Source organism: Pristiophorus japonicus, chromosome 1, assembly GCF_044704955.1.
Source record: "Pristiophorus japonicus isolate sPriJap1 chromosome 1, sPriJap1.hap1, whole genome shotgun sequence".
Classification (NCBI taxonomy): Eukaryota; Metazoa; Chordata; class Chondrichthyes; family Pristiophoridae; genus Pristiophorus; species Pristiophorus japonicus.
In genome coordinates this window covers 295,822,739-295,838,169 of record NC_091977.1, presented here as the reverse complement: position 1 = coordinate 295,838,169, position 15,431 = coordinate 295,822,739, and the positions used below count along the sequence as shown (strand labels likewise).

Below are 15,431 nucleotides of genomic sequence, written 5' to 3'. Positions count from 1 at the left end.
AGTTCATCCACTAGGCTCACAACTGCATACCTCATCGTGGATCCCCTAAACCCAACTGACTGGGGTTTTATTGAGTCTTGCGTACATCATGTGACTGGCTAAGCAACTCACAATTCAACAGCTCTACAACTATTTTGTAAAACACAAGATCAAGTGCCCCCTTATTAAAGGGGTACTAAAACTGACAAATTAAATAAATGTACTTTTTAACAAAAATGGTTCAAATTAAAATTTGGTTGCTGGGGGTGATGATGCACTCCAGTCCCTCCGGAGTCCACCTCTTGCGGAAGGCCACGAGCGTACCGGTGGACCGACCATGTGCTCCATCTCCAGGGATACCCTGGCTCAGATGTAACCACGGAAGAGAGGCAGGCAGTCAGGCTGAACGACCCCCTCGACCGCCTGCTGCCTGGACTAATTGATGGCCCCCTTGGCCATGCCCAGGAGCAGTCCTTCCGATCTGCCCGTTCCCCTCCGCACAGGATGCCCAAAGATCAGGAGTGTGGGACTGAAGTGCAACCAGAATTTGAGGAGCAGCCCCTTCAGATATTGGAAGAGGGGCTGCAACCTCGCACACTCAACGTACACATGGAACATGGACTCCTCTAGACCGTAGAAATTACAGGCGGCCTGGGAGCCCATGAACCGACTTAAAAATTTATTGCACGGGACTGCTCCATGCAACACCCTCCAGGCCAAGTCCTCAATAAATAGAGGGATGGCTCCCGCGTAAAAGAGCACTCCATTGGGGCCCCCGGCCTCCTCCGGACGGCAAGATGGTGCACCGTGGCGTGTCCAGACGGCAGACGAGGATGGCAACGTGGAGTGTGTGCAGGAATCCCTTCCGTGCAGAACTGAAAGGCATGGAGGGGATTTCCCGGACGAGGCTCAAGTTGTGAGGCGCTGGCTCCCGAGGGAGGTTTCGGGGCTTGGCACCGATGGGAAATTCTGTCCGGACGGGGGGGTCAATTCGCTCAACAGCTCTACAACTATTTTGAGTTGTATCAGTAATCAAGTGCCCCCTGATTAAAGGGGGGGGGGGCGGGGCAGTCACACTCCAAAAACTTTTCAAGTGCCCCCCTTTTTTTTGAGGGCACTAGAAACACAAATTATATACATGCCCCCTGGCGAAAAGGGGTGGGGAGAGGGGGGCACTAAAACCGCCAACTTAAACAAATTAAACATGTAAAATTTAATTTAAATTTGGTTGCTGGGGGTGATGATGCACTCCAGTCCCTTTGGCGCCCACCTCTCGCGGAAGACCGCGAGCGTACCGGTGGACACCGCGTGCTCCATCTCCAGAGGAGCTGCAATCTCGCACGTTCAATAAAAATGTGGACCATGGATTCTTCCGGACCGCAGAAATTGCAGGCAGCCTGGGAGCCTGTGAACCGACTTAAAAACTTATTGCACGGGATTGCTCCGTACAACAGTCTCCAGGCCAAGTCCCTAATAAATAGGGGGAGGACTCCCGCATAGAGTGCAGTCCATTGGGGATTCCCGCCTCCTCCAGACAGCAAGATGGTGCACCATTGCGTGTCCGGACAGCAGACGAGGATGGCAACGTGGAGAGTGTGTAAGAGCAGCCCGTACAACCCGTGAATTGAAAGGCACAGAGGAGATTTCCCCGAGGAGGCTCAAGTTGTGAGGCGCCAGCTCCCGAGGGAGGTTTCGGGGCTTGGAGCCGATGGGGAATTCTGTCCGGACGGGGGTCAGTTCGCTCAACAGCTCTACAACTATTTTTGTAGAAAACAATAAATCAAATGCCCCCTGATTAAAGGGTGGGGGGGGGGGAGAAACGAGGGACACTCCATTCACTTTCAAAACAAGTGCCCCTCTGGTTTTTCTTTGTTTTTTTTTTCGGACACTAAAAACCCAAATTATACAAGTGCACCCTGGCTAAAAGGGGGGAGGGAGTGAGTGAACACTGGCACAATAAACAAATTAAACTTTAAACATATAAAATCAAATTAAAATTTGGTTGCTGGGGGTGGTGATGCACTCCAGTCTTCCCGGTGCCCAACTCTCGCGGAAGGCCACGAGCGTACCGGTGGACACCGCGTGCTCCATCTCCAGGGACACCCTGGCTCAGATGTAAGTGCGGAGGAGAGGCAGGCAGTCGGGCTGAACGACCCCCTCGACCTCCCTCTGCCTGGACCGACTGATGGCCCCCTTGGCCGTGCCCAGGAGCAGTGCTACGAGGAGGCCCTCGGACCTACCCGCTCACCTCCGCACAGGGTGCCCAAAGATCAGGAGCATGGGACTGAAGTGCAACCAGAATTTGAGGAGCAGCCCCTTTAAATAATGGAATAGGGGCTGCAACCTCGCACACTCCATAAAAACATGGAAGACGGACTCTTCCAGACCGCAGAAATTGCTGGCGGCCTGGAAACCCGTGAACCGACTTAAAAATTTATTGCACGGGACTGCTCCGTGCACCACCCTCCAGGCCAAGTCCCCAATAAATAGTGGGAGGACTCCCACGTAGAGAGCACTCCATTGGGGTCCCCCGCCTCCTCCGGAGGGCAAGATGGTACGCCATGGCGTGTCCGGACGGCAGACGAGGATGGCAAGGTTGAGAGTGTGCAGGAGCAGCCCGTACAGGAAAACCCTCCGCGCAGAACTGAAAGGCACGGAGGGGATTTCCCCGAGGCGGCTCAAGTTGTGAGGCACCGGCTCCCGAGGGAGGTTTCGGGGCTTGGCGCCGATGGGGAATTTTGTCTGGACGGGGGTCAGTTCGCTCTACAGCTCTACAACTCTTTTGAGAGAGAACAATAAACATTAAATCAAGTGCCCACCTATTAAAGGGAGGAACACTCCAAACAGTTTACAGTGCCTTTTTCTTGTTTTTGTTTTTTTTTTGTGTTTTTTTTTTTGGCACTAAAACCACAAATTATACAAGTGCCCCCTATAAAAGGGGAGGGGGACACTAAAACCCGGCAATTAAACTTTAAAACATATAAAATCAAATTTAAATTTGGTTGCCGGGGGTAATGATGCAATTCAATTCCTACGGCAATCACCTCTCGCTACAGCACTACAACTCTTTTTGTTGGAAACAAAATTAACCAGTTAAATCAAGTGCCCCCCACTCTGGGGGACACTCCAAACATTTTTCCAGGCCCTTTTTTGTTTTTTTTGTTGGTTTTTTTTTGTGGGTTTTTTTGGGCTCTAAAACATGAATATATACAAGTACCCCCTATAAAAGGGAAGGGGGACACTAAAACCCAGCAATAAAAAACAAATTAAACTTTACAACATATAAAATCAAATTTAAATTTGGTTGCCGGGGATGATGATGAAATCCAGTCCCTCCGGCACCGCTCCAGCTCTACAAACCTGTGAGCATACTCACAGGTGCATACATTACACCAGCCATTAGAAAACAAAAGAGGAGCGGAGGAGGATTAAAATTCCCAATACACCTGTGTGGGAAGCACCTAAACGTTGCCTTTCAACTCCTTTTTCTGTTACAATATGGCTGAATTTTGTTTTATGCAATATTGAGCATTTTACTACTCCATACTGCAGTGCATTGGAACCCTCGCTTGCTGTATTGCCTGCGGTTTTTCTTCTAAACAGAAACTGTTTTGGGTTTAGTGAAGTGGAGCTCTGTATTGGAGCACCAATCCATAGCGCTGAGGAACAGGAAGGTTGCTAGTTCGTTTATCCCCATCCACTCAAGTAAATTTCCATTCTGAGGTGCGCCACGTGAAGTAAAAGCTGTGTGGGGAGGGGGGCCGTCAGTGAAAATCAGCTGGGGATGCCATCCTTGCAGTTGGCAAACGGACGAGTCATTGGTGAAAGTGCCACCAATCCAACAGTGCATGCACTGAAGTGTGAACCATCAATTTGTTATTTTTGAACAAATGTCTATTTTGCTTCCGGCATAACTATTGTCAATAAACCTTTGCAGGCTTTTCTATTGAGTAGATGCATACAAGAAATCGTGATAGAACAACTGAAGATAACTGAGGGCTACACAGAAATGGTAGGTATTGAAATAACGGACCTAATCTTGCTGGAACAATAATGCGTGTTAACAAGGCACGCCGCTATTAATGTACAGATCAGCCAGTAAGTTCAGGGGATGAAGAGATACGCCTTGAGTTGCGAAGTTCCAGAACTTGCTGGTCGATTTATGCCTCTCTGCTGTTTGCTTCACACAAACGGCATCTCGCCCTTAGCCTCCCTGTTATTTTTAAGAACATGATGGATTTACACAACAATTTCCCATTAAACTCACCACAAAGATAAGTCTGGTAATTAATAGCGTAAGTACCATTTAATGGGGTGATAATTATTAATGCAATGCCAGAATAGGAACAATTTAACGTGTTCAATCTTATTTCTGCATGTAGTAAATTGTTTGAAATTTTAAAAATGTCAAATTTTAAACTTTTTTATAAATTTTTTTTGTTATTTATCCTTTTTGTTTCTCTTTTTCTATCTCTTCCAATCTTTCCTCCCTTCTCTTTATTTCTCTTTCTGTATCTGACTTGACTCGAATTCACACTATTTCCTTCCCTGTCATTGCTCTGTTTCTTTCTCGATCCTTAAATCTCATTGGTTAAGGAGATACACAGTTGGTCCTACCGTTCACTCAGGTCCCAGATGCCACATTGCCCTCACTCTGCCATTATCAGCTCGCACTTTCAGCAAATTGCAGCAAAAAATATTTTTGAGCTGAAGGGTGCAGGAAAAGTCCAGCTAGCGTCAATCACCGCTCGATGCCCAGCTCCAGCAAGATCAGAACATAAGAATTAGGAGCAGGAGTAGGCCATTCGGTCCCTCAAGCCTGCTCTGCCATTCAATAAGATCATAGCTAATCTTCTACCTCGACTCCACTTCTCTGCACTATCCCCATATCCCTTGATTCCCTTAACAGTCAAAAATCTCAATCTCTGTCTTGAATATATTCAACGACTGAGCAACCATAGCCCTCTGGGGTAGAGAATTTCGAAGATTCACCACCCTTTGAGTGAAGAAATTTCTTCTCATCTCAGTCCTAAATGACTGACCCCTTATTCTGAGACTGTGACCCCTGGTTCTAGACTCCCCAACCAGGGGAAACATCCTCCCTGCATCTACCCTGTCTAGCCCTGTAAGAATTTTGTATGTTTCAATGAGATCACCTCGCATTCTTCTAAACTCTAGAGAATATAGGCCTAGTCTACTCAATAGATACAGCCTATAGTCACAGCAGTTGGATACTCGTTACTGGAATGCAAAACACATACAAGCTGTTGTCTACAACGGTGTAGATTTTGTGATCAAGTCACTCCGGAGAATTGCTGTTGTTCTTGGCCTTTGATGGTCTGTTGTCAGTCTATTCCATTAGAATTAGCAACTAGGAGTTTTCTGCGGGGGGTGGGGGGGGAAGGGGGTGTACATCACCCTCTCTAACTCAGGGGCACTGAGGCCAATTATAGTGTCATTACTGTCCCCCTGGCTGAGATCTGCTAACTCAACACAGAGTAGGGTTGCCAACCCTAGCTGGAGGTATTCCTTGGACATCTGATCATTGGATGTCTGCAAATGTTGCCGCCTTTACCTTTATGAAGGTTGGATCCCCTGTCGTTGAGTATCTTTGTTTGTTGCTTTTGCAGCAGCAGCTGTTGTGTGTAGAAGTTCCGAGAACTGGGAGAGCACCAGGTAAAGAAGGAAGCTGAGGGCGGGGCAGAGGGGAAACTGATGGTATGGGAAGGATTCGCAGAGAGGAAACCAGAGTTGGGAGGATCTGTGGTTCCACCAGTAATTGATAAGTGACTCACGGAAATTGCACTGATAACAATAGTCATACCGATAATGTTCAGATTCTCTCATAATCAACAGTAAGGCAGTAACTCACTGATAGTCTATCTGTAACTGGGAGCAATAGGTGTAATATCCCAGTATCATACCTGTAACGAGTAGTAATCCTATAAACTGCTGATATTCCCCCTGAACTTACAGAATCCCTCTTCACTCAACAAGGTCCGGTCAGGCTCCCCAGTCAATGCCCCTTTTAAACAGGCCTCATGTCCCTCCCCTATCTCCTTGGACTCTGCTTTGGACACATGTACTTGGACTTCATAAGTCAAAACCGGCCCGCAAATACTGACCGGAACCAAACCGAGAGATCACACAAAGGGCAGTGGGCTCGGTGTTTGGGACACACCTCACAGGGCACACAATCCTAGACTCCGCTCAGCGCCAACATTTCTAATCCATTCCCTAGGCCCGCACGCAATAGTCTGGTGCCATGCAGGCTCTGGCGCTCACTCCTGTTTCCCAATTTCCACAGATCCTTTTATATTTCTCCTTTTCAAATATTTATCATTTATCTCATTCCCTTCTAAATGATGTTGAACAAGTCTCCGCCTCAGTAGCCACTTGGGACGAAGCATCCCATGTCTAATCTGGTTCAAAATCCTTCTTTCTTGGTTCTTCCAATGAGAATCCTCGGTCTTTGTCCCCTTGTTTACAATTAGCCAACCAGTGGAAACAACCTTTCACTGTTTACCTACAGTAAGGTCCCCACATCTCACTCACCCCTTAACTGCCTGCTCCTCTCTGTGTCACTCCCTCTCCCCACCTTGCTGCTACTGCTCCCAGCTATGCTGGAACTGCTGGGCTCCACGCCCATCCTATTCCCCACGGGGTCTCCCTCTCTTCCCCGAGCCCCTTTCTCCAGTCTTTTTCAGCCCCCTAGTTCCTGTTCAGCTTCTTCCAACCCAGCCCGGCTCTTTTCCCCACCCATATCTGTCTGTGTCTCTCCTGTCTCCCCCCCACCACCTCCCCGACAACTAAATGTTTCTCCACCAGCCAGTCCTGTTTCAGGATCAAGTGAAGGATTACCTCTCCCCGCCGTGTGTGGGGTGTGGGTTGTGGGGGGGTGGGGGGGGCGGGAGAAGGAAGGGAGTATGACGTCACTGAGCCGAAGGTTTCTCTGCAGCAACAGCTGGTAACTTGATGCAGCGGGAGGCCCAGGGGAGGGTGTGCCACACCGCCACAGCAACGACAAATTAAAAGGGTGGACTTCTCCCAGCAGCAGTGCCCATGGGATTCACGTCCCATTCTGGGAGACTCCCACACAATTCGGGAGGGTCAGCGGCTCTAGGACAGAGAGGGGATTGAACCTTGGCCCTTTCTTGTCTGTAAGCCTCAAATAAAACCTGCACCTTTTTTTAGAACATTGCACCACAGAAATTTGGCATATCGAGTCTGAGCCAGTGTTTTTCTTTCTCCACATGTCTCACCCAGTCGAATCCTGCTCGTTCCTCATATTCTTTAATATTCCTTTTTCAAGCAACTATCTAATTCCCTTTTAAAATAGTTTATAGACATTGCTTCAGCAATGGTTTGTGGCACAGAATTTCACATTCTAACCATGCTCTCTGTAAATAACATTTTAAAATTCCAACCCCCTCCCCCTTTAATTCTTTTTGTCATCATCTCAAACGTGTGCCTTCTCAATGCCGTCTCACTGAATCAATCTATCACTATTTACCTTGTCATAATTGTAAAGACCATTGTCCCCTCACCCGCTCCCTTCTCTGCTCTGACTTCTGCAAGATCTCTTCATAAATGTGGCACTCTCCTACTGAATCTCTGTTTCCCTTTCTCCATTGCTTTTATATCCTATCTATAAATGCGTGTTATCTATTTGGAATAATGAGTGCATTTAAATTATTTTTTACCGGGATGTCTTTTCACCCAAAGCTTTTTATTTTTGTTAAATGTTTTGTTTTTAATATTCAAGATGAACTGAATCTGTACAAGTATTGTACTTGTTTATCAAAAACTGGAAGTGAAACTTGCTTGCATCGTATTTACACCTCGCAAATGCTGTTTGTCAGTAATTCATGAAGCCCTATTAGAAACTGTAAACATTTAAAGCGGAATTGTTGGTCTAGTTTCTGGTTGATGCACATTTCACAACAATTACAGATTGCAACACACTTCAACTTTCCTGTATCTCTCCACTAAAATAAGAGTGCCACCTCCCAACAATTTCCTCAGAGTGCCATGTTCAGCTGCTATCAGTTCCCTTTTTGGTGTGAGTTTGGGCTCAACATCAAACATCAGCATGTTGAGTGCTGGGCAGATCCATGGGTAAATCCATCAGTCCCACAGTAGCAGCGTTCAAGCAAAGGATGACCAAATGTCAGAAGCAACTCTATGGGCCCAAGTTTCCACACGATAAAAAACGGGCGCCCCTCCGAGCTGGCTAAAACGGCGCCTAAAAAAAACTCGCGATTCTGGAGCGCCCTGCAGCTCCATGTCTGCCTGGCGCGGCGCCCAGGGGGGCGGAGCCTACACTCGCGCCGATTTTGTAAGTGGGAGGGGGTGGGTACTATTTAAATTAGTTTTTTTCCTGCCGGCAACGCTGCGCGTGCGCGTTGGAGCGTTCGCACATGCTCAGTGTGAGAAAAACATTGGCACTCGGCCATTTTTGTAGTTCTTTGTAGCTGTTTAATTTTTGAATTTTTTTTTAATAAAAGCACATTGCCATCAACACTTGCAGCCTTCTCACTGTCTCCTTCCCCCCCCCCCCCCCTCGCGGGAAGAACGGGCGCCTCCTCCCCCCCCCGGCGGGAAAGAACGGGCGCCTCCTACCCCCCCCGCGGGAAGAACGGGCGCCTCCTACCCCCCTGGCGGGAAAGAACGGGCGCCTCCTCTCTTCTCCCCCCACCGCGGGAAGAACGGGCACCTCCTCCCCCCCCCCCTCCAGCGGGAAAGAACGGGCGCCTCCTCCTCCCCCCCGCGGGAAGAACGGGCGCCTCAGGCTGACTGCAGCATTCTCCCTGCCTGAAGCACTTTCATACAGGTAGGAAGATGGTTTATTTAATCTTTTCTTTGCTTATAAATGTTTATTCAGGTTGGATTTATTTGTATAATATTTGTAGAAGTATAAATAAGGATTTATTTTAGAATTTAATGACTTCCCTTCCCCCCCCCCCCTCCCCCGCCCACCTGCGCCTGATTTTTTAAATGTGTAGAACAGGTTTTTTCAGTTCTACAAAAATCTTCACTTGCTCCATTCTAACTTAGTTTGGAGTACGTTTTCACTGTGGAAACTTTGAAATCAGGCGTCAGTGGCCGGACACGCCCCCTTTTGAAGAAAAAATTCTGTTCCAAAGTAGAACTGTTCTACCTCACTAGAACTGCAGAAAACAAAATGTGGAGAATTGTGATTTCTAAGACAGTCCGTTCTCCACCAGTTGCTCCTAAAAAATCAGGCGCAAATCATGTGGAAACTTGGGCCCTATACATTTAAGCTGCTTCGAGAGATCGATAACGAGATGCTTGTTATCGGTTGACACCACTATGTATCACTGGTCGTCATTTGGCTCATTCAGCTGACTTTCCCTGCTCCTTTGCTTGTTGTTGGTTTTGTTTGAGTCCCATCATTGTTGAACCTTTTTCGGCCAATGACTTTATCTGTTTTTAGCCTGTTAATAATTAGCCCGACTACTCAAAAGAAAGATTTTCATCCATCCATAATGAATCTAGTCCTAAAGCTCACTAGTACTGCTGCTTGTTGTAAACTTTTATCAACATAACAAAAACAGATTATCTGGTATTTATCACATTGCTGTTTGTGGGAGCTTGCAGTATGCATTTTGGCTGCCGCATTTCCTACATTACAACAGTGACTACACTCCAAAAGTACTTCATTGGCTGTAAAGTGCTTTGATACGTCTGGTGGTCATGAAAGGTGCTATTTAAATCCGCCTTTTTTCAATGAATCACTCAACAAGCATCAGTGTTGAATATTCCCATGAGAGTTCCAGCACAGTCCAGGTTTGGAATTGGCTTAAACTCTCGGGCAGTCTCGTCGTTTAAAACATTTGCAGCGGGCACTTTTAACCGAGAGTGAGATTCCAAACTCAGACTTGGAAGTGAAACTTCTGTATTACACCACTACACCACCAATCCCCTTCACCAAAACTTTATATCACTTCCTTAGATTTCTCTATGGTGCATGTGCTTGTACAGCCTCTCTCATTTATTTTGTTAACTGTTGCCAAAGGTGAAATGATGCTTTTAATACTCATCAACGGATGCTCCCTATTTTGTGTAGTCTCAAACATTTACACTCTGTTAACGTGATGTGTCTATTTCTAAACAATTTTTTAAAAACTGATGTAATAACATAATACACTTAATAAACCTGTCGTGAGCTGTTCTGGGTTAGAACTTGTCTCTTGAGTTAATTAAATCTCTGTAGTAACTTGTTCTGCCAAGACCTTTCAATTAATTGGTGAACTTGACTTGCATTCTACAGCAGATTGAAAATGCAGCACCAGTATGTGGGACAACGCCCTGCAGTTCTCAGTCTGCACTGGTGGGTATATGTTCAGAGTCATACTTTTAGGTGGTAGAGAAATACAGTGTCAGCTGTGGCTCAGTGGGCAGCACTCTCGCCTCTGAGTCAGAAGGTTGTGGGTTCAAGAGCACAAAATCTAGGCTGACACTCCACTGAGGCTGAGGGACTGCTGCACTACCGGAGGTGCCATCTTTCACATGAGATGTTAACCCGAGGCCCCGTCTGCTCTCGGGTAGATGTAAAAGACCCCATGGCAAAAGAAGAGCAGTGGAGTTATCCCTGGTGTCCTGGCCAATATTTATCCCTCAATCAACATAACAAAAAAAACAGATTATCTGGTCATTATCACATTGCTGTTTGTGGGAGCATGCTTGTGCCACATTTCCTACATTACAACAGTGACTACACCCCAAAGGAGTGGCTGTAAAGTGCTTTGAGACGTCCAGTGGTCATGAAAGGCGCTATATAAATGCAAGACTTTCTTTTAATCTATATTCTCCAAATCAGTCCCTTCTCCTGTCTCGGCTCATGTATGAAGAATGAGGTACTCCCACCAGTGGAACTGTAAACCAGCAGTAGTCAACACCTTTAGGGGAGATGATTGAGAAGGGAGAGGGGTTGAAAGATGCACGAGTTGATTCATTTGTTTGTTAACTTTGGATGCATTCAATTAAAGGGGATTCACTTCTAAATGCTGCCACCTTCAAAGATTTGTGCACATGCATCCCCAGGTCTTTCAGTTCTTGCACCCGCTTTAAAATTATACCATTTAGTTTGTATTGCTTCTCCTTGTTCTTCCTACCAAAATGAATCACTTTGCTGCGTTAAATTTCATTTGCCATGTGTTCTGCCCATTTCACCAGTCTGTCTTCCTGAAGTCTGTTACTATCCCTCTCACTGTTTACTACATTTCCAAGTTTCATGTCAGGTCATCTGCAATCTTTGAAACTGCGCCCTGTATACCCAAGTCCAAGACATTAATATATATCAAAGAGAGCAGTGGTCCTAATACTGACCCCTGGGGAACAGCATTGTATACACCCCTCCACCCGCGCCACCCCCCCCCCCCCCCACCAATTAAAAAAAACGTTCACCACTACTCTCCGCTTTCTGTCCCTTAGCCAATTTTGTACCCATGCTGCCACTGCCACTTTAATCCCATGGGCTTTAATTTTGCTAACAAGTCTATTATGTGGCACTTTATCAAATGCCTTTTTAGAGTCCATATACACAACATGAACTGCACTACCCTCATCAACCCTCTCCATTACTTCATCAAAGATCTCAATCAAGTTAGCCTTTAACAAATTTGTGCTGACTTTCATTTATTAGCACATAATTTTCCAAATGCCAATTAATTTTGTTCTGGATTATTGTGTCTCTAAATATTTGCCCACCACCGATTTTAGGCTGACTGGCCTGTAGTTGCTGGACTTAGCCCCTCCTTTTTTAGACAAGGGTGTAACATTTGCAACCTACAGTCCTCTGGCACCACCCCCATATCTAAGGAGGATGGGAAGATTGTGGCCAGAGCTTCTGCATTTTTCATCCTTACTCCCGTCTGTAACCTCGGATGCATTCCATCCGGACCGGGTCTCTTTTCTTTGAGGACTGCCAATCTCTTCTTTATCTCTTTTTTTTATCCTATCCAATATCACTACTACCTCCTCCCTTACTGCTACATTGGCACTATCCTCTTCTCCAGTGAAGACAGATGCAAAATACTCATTTAGCATCTCAGCCATGTCCTTTGCCTCCACAATTTAGATTGCATAAATTCCCGTCGAGAGAGCTCTGATATTGTTCAAGCTTTGTGTTTGGTATTTGATGATCATTTAAAACCTGGCCAATTTGTAAATGTCACCAAAGTGCTAATTTAACCAAAATGTACTTAGTTGCCATTTTTAAAGTTAAAGCACAATAAGAACATAAGTTCCGTAATCTTGCTTGTTCCAGCAAGTGGCTTGGTGTACAGAGCCACTTCCCACTTCTGTCTCGTGTTGCACTCTTAACCCCACATCCTCATTCTTGCTCGAGAATTACACCTTTCTTTTTTTAAGTCACTGTCCAGACTTAGTACATTATTCCATTAGTTAACAGCCCTATTGGAGTAGAATCCTATTCTCAGCTTTCATTTAGCTTGTGGCCTAAGAGGACCATCTTCAATGTCCGTTCAGTTTAATTGTAAAAGCGCTTAATAGATTCTGCTTTACCGATTCCCTTTTTTAAAAACCTAAATCCTATTTCACACTATTGGGCACAGAATAATCTTAGTTCCCTTCATTTGTTCTCAGAATTCAGTGTTCTCATTCCATGAATAGAGTCTTACTTGGTGCAAAGTTGGAGATAAATTCAGTATCTCATTTTCCATCTTAAGATCTGAATCTGATTACGAAAGGGAAACCAGTATACTTAGCTCTGAGGGTTAAGTCTGTTGCATTAGAAGTTGTAGCCAAAAGATGGATATACATTAAACCATTATCACAGAATAAATATGAATCCCAATGTAATTTATAAACTTTCTAGACTTCAGTGGTTGTCAAATAGGTGGTACATAAGTTAAGAACAAAAGTTATCTAATTGCAAAATGCCATTTTCATTGTTTTGTACTATGCTGAGGGTTTTCTACTTTGTAAAAATTCACAGTATTTATTGAAACCATGCCGTGTGTAATAAAAGAAATGAAGGGTTCCTGACTCATTTTAAACTCATGCAATTCTGTTCATTTTTCTAGAGTAAACATTTTGGAGTTGTGCTACAGAAAAAGTTATTTAAGAAAGCGAAATGAAAAGACGGAGCAAGTGTATTTGAATGCATCGCTGATGAGGAATTGTGACCACAGTCGAAGCCTTTAAGTACAACTTTGACATTTTTTTTGCACAATAGCCTATTACACTTCTCGACATTCTCTTCAAATGTTAAGGGGGTGTAAATTGTACATTGCCCGCTCTCTTTATTTAATAGCATTGGATATTTTGGAGGTTTTGTTCCTCTATCAGGGAACTGGTTACTTATTTAAACCATATAAATTGGGTCAGGTTAGGTCCGGGCTGCTTTGACTTTTCTGTGTCTAAATACACATTGAGGATTTCTGTGTAATGGATATTTCTGCAAAGTAGATGCAATCCCTATGGATTAAGGGTAAATGTCACCGGGGACCCACAGGGCCTAGTTTTTTTTCCTCCCCTTTTAAAGTTTGAGAGTAGCCAGATCCTAGCACGGAGATATCAGATTAATTGCAGAGTTTCAATATTTAAATGAGCTCTGTCTAGAGCCTAGCTGCCTCCACACTCATTATTCCAAGATGTGTACAAAGTGGAAGCTATTCCCAGGAAATCTCTCCTTCAGTATATTGTTGCAACTTTTATTTTAAAAGTTTTATTTTAACCGTTTCCATTTGGTTTCAGTGTTTTGGGCTGCAGTCCCTCAAGTCTAAACACATACGCAATGCTCACAGTTGACCTGGGGAGGAGTTGGGCACAGAAGAAGAATAAATTCACTTTCATATTCCTGGTTTGAGAATTTTAATTCCCTTTTTGTGGGGGAAAGTATTGTCATGGGTGCAGAAATTAAGCGTAGATGATAGCAGTACAAACGGGCGAATCTTTAGTGTTTCCACACTAAAAACCTGGCTGTACTTATGGAAGTGTTTAATACATCTGTATGAATTTCCACTACCATGTTTGAAAAAAAATAATCCCATAGTTATTGTTTGTGACATTACTGAGATGCAAGTACCTGTAATAAAACAGATACAAATGAGAGGGGAGCTCTGCACATGACCACAGGGTATTATAACCAGAGAAATGAGAAACAGTTCACGGGCATCCGGGTTAATTGCATTGTCTGTTTTCTCCAAATCTAGAAAGTTTTCACATTTTTCAGTGGATTTTGTCTAGACTGAAGGTGTCAATCAATACCCGACTAGATATCCAAGTATTCAGTTATAGATTCAGAATTAGTAGAACATTTTAAGCTATTTTGGATTGCATATGAATTCCATTGCAGAGAACCGTGGTTAAGTTTTTCTCACTGATAGTTTAAAAAAAATGGGACACGATTATATGTGTTACGATCAAGATTTATAAAATTGAGCTGTTTGGAATAACATTTGACTGCTTGACCGCTGAAGTTCACACATTGTCCACGTTGGCAGATTTTTATCTTTTGTAATGAAAAGTTTTGTGATAAAGCGCATCACTAAGTAATGCATGGTGTTACATGTTGAACAGAAATAAACAGACTCATTATCAAAAGAAACCATGAATTTATGCATCATTCATTTGAAGTGTCAGATCTGTAATAAGTCTTGCATTTTTCCACAGAAACGGTCTTTCTTAACCTGATTCCCGCCCCTGTTCCCATTCCTCCCATCCTCTTCCTTGTTCCTAAAGTTGAATTTCCATCTTATTTCTTTCCTCACTGAGTGCTAATCATACTGTCTACATTCCAGTAGTCAAATTGACATATTTTAAATTTTTCCAAGTCTCTCTCTCTCTTTCTCCAACATTCATTGATGTTCTCCCTTCCAATTGTTGTTATATTTCCCTTCTTAATTGTTTCACAGATGCGGTCCCAAATAGTTTGCTTTATTTTTCTCCGTTTTCACCTCTCCAGACGTACCATGCTCATGATACATTGGGCTGGATTTTCGGCTGATTTGCACCTCATTTAGTGCCTTGGCGGGTGCAAAAATGATTTTTTTGGGGGCGTGAAACGAGACGCACAAGATTTTGCACCGGGCGGAACTTTCGCCAAGGGTTTTGCGGCAGAGCTAAAACTTACCGCCTGCCGCTGTTTTGACCGTCGGGATGACGTAAATCATCGTGCATCGCTGAGCTAGATCCCCGGGCGGAGCTTTCGAGCATTTCGCCCGATTTAGCGTCTGCCCGAGAACCCAGCCAGAAAAACCAGACGGACACAGGGTGCACCAGGCACTAATGGCGCCATGTTGAAAACAAAGGAGAAAGTGGCAGTTGTGAGTGATTAAAAGGATTGGGAGAAGAACGCTGGGTTACTGCATACTTTTACTTGTGAAGTTCATGTGAGTTTCTAGTTTGTTTTATAAAGGACATTTTAAAAGATGGGGGCCATGCTGGGTCGGGTGCCGTTCATC

At 44.7% G+C, this 15,431-nt stretch overlaps 1 protein-coding gene across 2 annotated transcripts in view; it reads left to right on the top strand.

Moving 5' to 3' along the window:
• LOC139271027 (sorting nexin-31-like) overlaps nucleotides 1-14,466 on the top strand; it is a 118,989-nt gene extending 104,523 nt beyond the window's left edge. Inside the window, exons 12-14 of one of the 2 annotated variants that reach the window (XM_070888482.1) lie at nucleotides 3,917-3,991; nucleotides 10,274-10,333; nucleotides 13,050-14,466. In XM_070888482.1, the coding sequence (XP_070744583.1) occupies nucleotides 3,917-3,991; nucleotides 10,274-10,333; nucleotides 13,050-13,103 (189 nt within the window). In that variant the 3' untranslated portion in view covers nucleotides 13,104-14,466. The remainder of the gene's footprint in view (nucleotides 1-3,916; nucleotides 3,992-10,273; nucleotides 10,334-13,049) is intronic. The other variant, XM_070888483.1, reaches the window with a different exon arrangement.
• Nucleotides 14,467-15,431: the final 965 nt, after the last annotated feature.